The 10,117-nt window shown below is 34.5% G+C and overlaps 1 protein-coding gene across 2 annotated transcripts in view; it reads left to right on the forward strand.

Moving 5' to 3' along the window:
• LOC106457160 overlaps window positions 1-10,117 on the forward strand; it is a 75,212-nt gene that overhangs the window by 62,106 nt on the left and 2,989 nt on the right. For both annotated transcript variants that reach the window (XM_022382989.1, XM_022382990.1), the window contains 5 exons: window positions 4,955-5,151; window positions 6,277-6,449; window positions 6,706-6,914; window positions 7,792-8,100; window positions 8,756-8,813. In XM_022382989.1, coding sequence (XP_022238697.1) covers window positions 4,955-5,151; window positions 6,277-6,449; window positions 6,706-6,914; window positions 7,792-8,100; window positions 8,756-8,813 — 946 coding nt within the window. The remainder of the gene's footprint in view (window positions 1-4,954; window positions 5,152-6,276; window positions 6,450-6,705; window positions 6,915-7,791; window positions 8,101-8,755; window positions 8,814-10,117) is intronic.

Raw genomic sequence — 10,117 nt, forward strand, 5'->3', positions numbered from 1 at the left:
ACTAAAATGACGTCACATAAGGGGCGCCATTTTAGTTATAATTTGCACTGTCGTGACGTCAGTAAAATGTGCGCATGCCATGAATCACGAGAAGAGTTATGCACTTTGTAAGCTACAACACAGCATGACATATAAACTTGAAAAGCAAGAAATATAATTATTTGTTACTCTTAATTCTGCGTTATGTCTGTGGAGTTACAACGCTAGAAACCGAGTTTCGATACCCGTGGTTGGCAGGGCACAGATAGTCCTTTGTGTAGCTTTGTGCTTAATTACAAACAAGCTTCATTTTGGTAATATTTACTCTTGGAACAGAACACTTTCGGGGACTCTGCGGAAGTACATCTAGTTATATGTTAAGTTTTCTCCATGTTATAACCAAGGACAATAAATAGAGAAAATATAACTTTTTCTTCCTTAAGTATATACTCAACAATGTGAAAGTGGTACTATGTATTTTAAATTCACAATTGTTAATATTAAATCTAAACACACTTCTTTTAACGTAATGATAAAGTACAATTTATCAAAAATACAGAATTTTTTCTTCCTTAAGAACATTTAAAATGTCTTTTAAATTCACCATACTTAATAATTTATACATATAATGTACTTCTTCATGTAACAACAATCATACTAATTGTTGGTAAAGATTAGCCCAAGAGTTGGCTGTTGGTAGTGTTGCTTTCCCTATAGTCTATCGCTTTTAAATTAGGGACCGCTAACTGAGATAGCTCTCGAGTAGCTTTGCGCGAAATTCAACAAACAATAAAGTACAATATACATGATTCCTTAATTTTACTTATAACCTCAGTGATAACACGTAATAACGATAACCATTTTGCAACACTACTAACGAGCTAACAATGTACTAGTAGCCATATTATATTATTACGAACACGCTCTGTGAGATGCCAAGTAACAACCCACACTCATAACACATGCAGGTGCCCTATTGCTTATGCGCACATGCTACTTGATCAGCATGCAGCTGTATCAACTAGATAAAAAACTTGGGCTATGTAGATTCTCTAGATCGAAGTTCTAACTATGATCTAACCTTTGAAAGTGAAGTTTTCAGTTCTATACATCTGACTCGAGGGTTCTTTGTTGGACAAAGCATTTCTATCAAAGCAGTTGGTGAGGACGAACGCTACCACTGTCGAAGTCTGACACGGCTTGTCTCGAGCACTCTGTACATAAAACAAGAATGATAAATTGTATAATTTACCTTTGCATTGTTTTCAAACTAAGTGTGACCTATTGACATCTAAGGTTGTACTTCAAACAGTGCAATTTCTAAAATATGCCTTTCAAGGAAACCAAACGAGAGAAAAAGAGAAAATCTTATGTTGATAATCTTGAAAAGTATTTGTCACTACAACAAGAATAGAGATAAGGTTAGACACAGTAATGCTGAATATGCAAAACAAGTCTTAGCCATTAATCCAGCCAAAGAAAAGGTTGCAACACTGGCTAGATGTAAGAAAACTATAAGAAAGATATCAGCAAAAATCAGGAAATGTCGAGAGATACCTCTAAGAACAGCTATGAGAAGGATAGACCTAGATCCCAGTCATTCTCGAGGCTTAGCACCACAAAAAAAAACGCTACGAGAAGGATAGGCCTAGAGCACAGTCACTCTCGAGACTTAGTACCAAAAAAGCTACGAGACAAGTATAAAAAAAGTTTAAATAAAAAAATTGAAAAGTAGGTATTGGAGCACCAAAAAGTAAGGAAACAAGGTAGGAAGGGGCGGGATAACATTACAACAGTTAATGGTTTTTGATATGGTGCAACCTCAAAGCAGGTGTGACCATTGTTCCGTCCATTTCTTCTTCGTTTCTTACTTTGAACTCTGATCCAATTGAATTGAGTTTTATCAGTAGCTAATCCTTTCTAAATACTCAACAAATTTCAAAAATATTTCAAAAATCAGCAGTATGATACTATTCTTTTGGCCCATTCCTTACCAGTCAAATAGCTATAATATTTCCCATAAGCACAATATGACTATTGGAGCTTCTTGTTTGACTTCTGACATCAAACACCCCCTTTATGATGTCATGCATTTCGACACGTAATTTGATTACATATATGTATCTGCATTTGCTTGCTGAAACAAAGTTTACAACAGATAAACTTAGATATATACACCTTTCATTTAGTTTGAACAATTACCAAGTTACAAAAAACACTCGAAGTAGGAACGGGAGGCAATGGCCACACCCCCTTTGAGGTTACACCATGTCATAAACCACCAAGTGTTGTAACGTTATATTTCCCATTGCTACCTTGTTTCCTTACTTTTTGGTGCTCCCATTCATACGTCATATTTTTTTGATGCTCCCATTTCTACATCCTAATTTTTTATTTCAAATTTGTTTACACTTGTATTAATATAGCCCCAAGAGGCTCAGCGGTAAGTCTGAAGGCTTATAAAGCTAAAAACCGGGTTTCGATACCCCTGGTAGGCACAGCAAAGATAACCCATTATGTAGCTTTGCGCTTAACAACAACCAAAAATATTAATATAAAACATCACAAAACTTGAGTTTCTCATTTTTCAATTGTGCATTTAACTTTAATCACTTGCATACCTTTAGAGAGGGTGTTATACCCAGAGCACACCATCTTTTCTTTGAACAACTTTGAGACCTATGAATTCAGGCCTGACATGGCCTGGTGGTTAAGACGCTCGACTTGTAATCTGAAGATCGCAGGTTCGAACCCACATCACTGAACATGCTCGCTCTTTCAGCCGTGGGGGCGTTATAATGTTACGGTCAAATATACTATTCGTTGCTAAACGACTAGCCCAAGAGTTGGCAATGAGTGGTGATGACTAACTGCCTTCCTTCTAGTCTATCACTGCTAAATTAGTAACTGCTGGCGCAGATAGCCCTCTTGTAGCTTTGCGCGAAATTCAAGACAAACAAAACCAAACCCATGGCAATATTTCACAGAACAAGGGCCAGAATTTCATTTGACTGGATCCTGTTTTTAGCAGTAGCAAATACAAATAGCATATGATAGTGAACGTTGAACTAACACATTGACTTATGATGCTGGTTGAAGGCACACAGTAGTTTTGTAATAACAATATCTATAGATTAACAATGAGTGTGGTGAAAAATAAAGATCGACTTAGAGAACTTTAACATGGTTGTAATTACTATTGTTTCATAATGAGGTTTATTTTTCATCGCGAGTATCAAATCAATAAATACAGTGCTTCTTGAAATAAACAGATTTAAATTATTTCAAATGTAAGCTGGTGTCTAATCTATTAGATAACACAGGCCTGCTATGGTTTTATTGTTTTGAAATTTTTACGTGTTCTACAGTAATTCATTTACGCTGAATCCGAAAATGATATCCATTTTTTTCGATCACGTACAGATTTTTCACAAAAACGTCTGTTTTACATAAGTGAATCATTTTCTTTGAAATCGAGTCACATTTTGTTATGCTTAAAATGTTGACAACCACTGGCTATAGATTTCTCTAGACCAATCATAACATGAGAGTTTTATCAACCGTTCTAGAACCCAAACATAATAATAAAAAAATGTTCATTGTGGTAAACGAAATAATAATTTGATCTAAATGAGATTTTTTTTCTTCCCGATTTGTAAAAAGCCCTTACGTGATAGAAGAAATGAATATTACTTTCGAAATCTGCGTAGCTGAATTATGGAAAATCCATTATTAAAACCAAAACAACTTGTGTAATTGTAAACGTGTGAGTGCCATAAAGCCGACATGTTAGTCCTAGGTACTCTCGCGTCTTTTACCTCCTTTGAATGTTGCTTTACGGAACAAGTATTGGTAATATGTTCCTATCAAATAAAGGCTTTCTAAGTAGCATGCCATACATTCTATATTCAAGTGATTCATTTCAATCGAAAATGGTCAATGGTTATTTTACTTGATAACAGACCATTATCGGTGTAATCACGTCACACACAGATGTCATACATGACTTATGCCACGTTCTTGTATAAATATACGATTTACATTTATTATAAACATAACAGAGCTCTATACTTTCTATGTCAGTAAGAATCAGTTCCTGTTTTGGTTCGTTTTTGCACTTGAATAACAAAATCACTGGCTAATTGAACGTGAATAACAAAACCCCTAATCATTCTTGGCCAGGAAGAGCCATTAGCTGATTGGACTTGAATAACAGAACCCTATCCCCTCCTGGTCAGAAAAAATCACTGGTTAATTGGACGTGAATAACAAAACCCTATTCACTACTAGCCAGAAAGAACCACTAGTTAATTGGACTTGAATAACATTACCACATCCTCTACAAATTAAAAAATCACTAGCTGAACGCACTTGCATAACAAAACCCCGCTCTCTCCAGATCAGGAAAAATCATCAGTTGATTACACTATACAACAGAACCCACCCACTTCGGATCAGGAAGAATCACTAGCTGATTGGATTGCGCGTACATACCAGAACTCTATCCATTCGACCCTATAAAAAAATTACTTGCTGATTGCATTTCTTTAACAGAACCCTATACTTTTCTGGTTGAAAATACTGACTAGAAGACTGCACTTGAATAACATAACCCTATCTACTCCAGGATAGAAATAATCACTAGTTAATTGCACTTCTATAACAGAACCCCATCCCCTCCAGGTCAGGAAGAATCAGTAGCTGATTGCGCTTGCCTAACAGAACCCTAATCTTCCTGATATGCAATAAGAAGATTAAACTTGTTTTAAAGGAATAATTTAGCAATAGTGTACACACTAGTTATAATTATGAAAATAGCGTGGAAAACTTACGTAACTGCTGTTCATTGCTAACATATTTCGTAGTTTAAAAGAACTTGTAGCCTTAACATATGTTTAATGACTAAATACATTGACTTACATTGTTATATTTGGCAACATCTATAGTAAGTAACATAATTTTTCTGGGTTTATAGTGCTACGACTGTGGACGTCATGTGTATGAAAAACTCCGGAATCAGCACTAAACATGCAGGGAATTCCAGATCAATGGAAATAACTACATACTCTACTCAGAAAACTGGACAATGTCATCCACATGGAAATGGTCGCCTACCAACACATTTAGAAACTAATGAGGTTGCAACAAGTAGCAGTAACAGGATTCATCTAAGTACGTGTATTGTTACTAACAGTATGTACGAGACATTATATGGGTTGTAGGTTTAGGCTATAAGACATTAATCCTAATATTACCTATTGAAGTAAATATACACCTCATAGGCTTTTTAATCACACTTTTTTAAACTATTTGTGCACAAAATTGCTAGTAGGTCCACGACTTTGTTGGTTACAGACTCCCTATAATAACATATATAATAACATTAATTCCACTAATTACTGCTGGCGTTTTCTATATATTATAACTATTTTACATTTTTAGATTTCACCATTTTTTAGTTCTTTACTCTGCTAGTTGTAATATTAAATATAAATAAATTAGTCACTATGGTGTAGTATATGAACCTCATCGATGGCTAACGTATAAAAATAAGTCAGTAATGCAAGGGTAAAGTTTTCGGTTTGTTAATGATTACTGACTATAACTGTTGAAAAGATTCAAAAGAACAGCTAGCCCAAACGATACAGCTCTGAACATCACGTATATGACTAACTCCGGAAAGAGGTTCATTTTGAACTACCTTGAGTATTTTGACTTACCTCCTTCAATATTCATTATGCCACCTCATATCTTTCATCTTGAATTATTCAAATATTTCTGCTTACTTCCTTCATAATGAATTGCCTTAGAGTTTTGACTTACAACTTTTATCATGAACCACCCTAATATTTTGGCATGCATCTTTCATTTTAGTGGTTCAGTCCTTACCCTAGTGGTTAACATGCCTACAGTGTGAATCTGATTATTTAACTTGTCAGTTTTACTCATAAAAGTCATTACTAACTGATAGCTGAGAGTGCAGAATATGTTTAGCGATATTACATCTCGAACCTTAGACCCTTCGATCCGCAGTTCGACACGTTAACCTCTCCTGGCCCAAAAGTGTCTGATTAGAAAGTGTGGCGTGTCAAAGAGTATGATCACAGTTTGATGTGTTGGGATTGTGTATTAATAATAAATTAAATTTCATATTATTTACTAGTTTATTGTAGCTTATTGATATCTCAATTATTTTGTTCAGTGTGTTTTATTTTATCTACTTACGGTCAAAGAGGATTTTTATGTTCCTGAACGTGTTTCAGACACAATCCATAGATTAACTAACATCTTATGCAGGTCCAGTAGACGCAGAAGTGACCTCAACAACCACAGGATTGGACATGGAAAGTTTGTTAGAAGATCTGGATGATTACAGTAGCGAGATTAGCGCCACCACAAGTAATATGGAGAATAACGACGTTGGTGTGATAAGGAAGCAGCTCGAAAGCTTAGAGACAATGTATTCAGAGGTATAACTTTTTCACTTAAAGACTGCTTAAGTATAAATATTCATTCAACAACAGATCAACGTACAAACACTAAGAAAAATATATGTTGTGTTGCTTTAAGTGATAATAAAACTTCGTTATATTTTTAGCACATTTTCCGAATCAGTTTTTCTATATCTCTTAAATATTTTCACTGTATAATTGTGTACTATTTTTAACCTTCTCACCACAGTCAAAGTTTCGAATAATGTTTCCGGCATGTTTTCTCTTCACCTAGGTTCTCAGGCTACTAGATTTGAAACATAACAAAAAACGAGGACTAAATCCAACATGCAGAGCTACTGATGGCCTAGGATCCTCCAGACGACGTAGACACGACTGTATGTCATCACTCACTGGTCGTAGTTCTCTTAGTCGTGGAACTCAAAAATTCAAAGATAAGCGAAGTCAAGAGCAAAAACGGAAACCAAAAGAATCCAAAACAGGGTAAGGAAATAAATTTTACATATCTATAAATTAATGTGCTAAAAAGAAAGCTAAACTTCACTCTATGTAAATCATGGGTTTCACGCTTTACCCCTGATAAGGGAAGATTTGCTTTTCAAAAAAGATATGATTGCTTCACTTGTCAATTTTGCTTATAACTGATACCTTAAACAAATTATCATCTAATTTCTTAATCCTCCTTTAAGTTTTTAATCCGGTTAGTTCAATACACTTATTTTATTATTAATTATTCAGTTATATGTATTTGCCTCTTTTATCTTCGTTTGTTTGTTTTTTAATTTCGCGCACAGCTACTCGAGGGCTATTTGTTCTATAACCGTTCTTAATTTTAAAGTGATAAACTAGAGGGAAGGTAGCTACTGAACACTACCCACCGCCAACTTTTGGGCTACTCTTTCACCAAGGAATAGTGCAATTAACTGACACATTTATTACGCCCCTACGGCTAAAATGGCGAGCAGTTTCGATGAAGAAACTCGAACCTACGATCCGCAAATTGTGAGTCGAGTGCCTTAATCACCATACCATGCAAGGTCTGGGTTTATTGTTACCGCGTAATATGGTTTCGGAAATTGTTTTAAAGATTTTCCAAAATATTCTTCGCCACATTATTTATACTTTATTAATGTACAGATCTGTTCTTATTTAGTTTTAGCTCACCTTCAGTTGTCAGGCCCTTGAAATAACGCTGTTTTTTTTTCTCGTTTAAATTTCTGGGAGTATTATAAAGGGATTAATTAATAAAGTTGTCTGTATTTTAAAATTTCATGTAATTATACATGCACACACACACGCATATCCAATAAGTGTATTGACATCTTGAACTAATCATTTATATATTTTCAAATGTTTTCAGTGGGTCAAACAAGCGCTTACAAAGGTTAGAGTCCCATGTTGTGACTTTAGCTCGCAGTGTGGCGCACTTGTCGTCTGAAATACGTACTCATCATGTTTTGGGGCAAGGGCTAGAAGCATTGCGGAAGGATGTCAAGTGTCTGCAGGAACAAATACGTGCTGTCGAGTTGTCTGCAAGAAATGCTGTCAATCACAACCTTGGAGTACGTGCTGGTAGAGGGCAACACGGTCGTCACAGCCGAGAGAAGGAGAAGTTCTATCGAGACTTTCTGGAAATGACCAATCCCTCGAGAGTACAAAAACTGACCAAGTGATAACCTCATATGTTTATTAAGTTTAGTTAATTTAAAATCTTTGATCATAAAATGTTTCGGTGGGTTGTATTTCATTTAGTGATCGGTCATTAAACTATTCAAATAAGTTATTACTATTCATGCTGAAATTATTAGTTACAGAAATTAATTAGATTTTTGTGTACAAGTATTGCAACAAAATTATTAAATACAACTGTAAATTTCAAAATTCCTTGACGGCGATTTTTATCCAGAAACAGTTAGTTAAAATGAATAATAATCTTATGTCTAATCACACTAAACAAACCAGAATAAAATTATTTGTATTCCAGTGTTTACACTTATATACCAGTTAATTTATGTAACTACAACAATATGTTTAAACAGTTCTAGAATTGGAAAGATATATAAATTGTAAAACAACCTTGTAAAGAAAACTGTGCCTTAGATGAGGATCGTTGATTAGCCAATTTCTAGATTTATTTTTCTGTGAATGATCGATCTAAATACAATTAGTGTGAGATTTCAAAGTCACTTAGACTGATATCATCGATGTTCGTGTTTCTCAGCAAAAGAAAATATGGGGTAAAGATTAGTAATCAGTACATAATTCCACGATCTGTTTTATTTGATAATACGTAATTCCTAATAATCCTCTTACCCTTTCTCTAGGTTTTTCGGAGCCGAACCCCCATTACTTCGAAAGTTTTTGAAAAAGCTTGGTTACGAGGTATGAATAAAATACAGAATTATAACATACATTTCTCAAATTCACGATTCAGTTATAAAAAAAGCAACATATATGTATATAGTTCCTTAGAGCTATTGGAAACGGGACTAAAATATTACCTACTAGTCATAAATATAATTTATAATATTTCGTTATTTCACTTGAAATTATATTACTTAATTGAAATGTGACTTCTATCAAAAATTCAGCTAACGATAATTTTGGTTAATAATGTTAGCAGTTGCTACTACGAGAATTGAAAACTACGAATGTTAAAAGGAGCAAGAAATATAAAGCCTCGGACTCCAAGATCAACAATGCTTGGACATTTTGGCAGAAAACATGTGCAGTCAAGATCAGTTAAGAGATAAAAAAGGTGGCCATGGCCGCTATGATCTTTGTATAGAAAACATGAGGGGGAAATGCACCCAATCTGAAGAAAACAACGAGTACGACAAGAATTAAGCATTTTGTAAACACATTTATGTAATTGGTATCAACGGAAGGTACAAAAGTTGTCATCTTCTTCGTTAGAAAGAAATCCCATCTTCGTTTGTGTTCGTTGCATGAAACCTAGATTAGAAACGACTGACATCACGTGCTATGTCAAAATGAATCACGTTTCAAAATGATGGATGTGTTTATGTCTGGGAAAGTGCGGCGAAACGTTCAACCTTAATTGGATTGTGCTTGCATGGAAGACTGATAAGCGTTCTATAATGGTTTGGGTCATCATTTGTTGGCAAGGGATTGTTACGTGTTATATTTTCAGATGATCTGAAATTGAATTAAATGATATTTTAAAATTTAGTAGTTAAATTGTACTTTGGATTTAGTAGTTAAGTAAAAGCTGATATATAGTCAGTTTATGATATTTGCCAACAAGATCGATACACACAGTTTTCTTTTTTAACACCAATATGTTTTAATATATTACCAATAATACAATTTACAATAACAGTTATTACACACAATGATTTATATAATTTTTTTTACAAACTTACAAGCAATATAAAGTCTTCTTTCTAGTCTGGAACTTCCTTGATATCTTATCGAGGATTCACGATGAGTGAGTTGATTACAAGTTGATGTAGATACAATTCGCTTAACTGGAAGCTAGCTAGCTTTGTACTTCGTTATTCACCAGCCACACACGCCAAGTTTTCGTAAAAATACTAATGTCCACTGAAGCTAAACGATTTGTAATGTTCGAACTTTGTATAGGTTCCTGGTCAAATATCTGAAGTTTTCCGATTGGTAAGCATTATAACAATCACAGTTATAGCTTCCAAAGTTTATAGCAC

The sequence above is a fragment of the Limulus polyphemus genome, unplaced genomic scaffold (genome assembly GCF_000517525.1).
Source record: "Limulus polyphemus unplaced genomic scaffold, Limulus_polyphemus-2.1.2 Scaffold298, whole genome shotgun sequence".
NCBI lineage: Eukaryota > Metazoa > Arthropoda > Merostomata > Xiphosura > Limulidae > Limulus > Limulus polyphemus.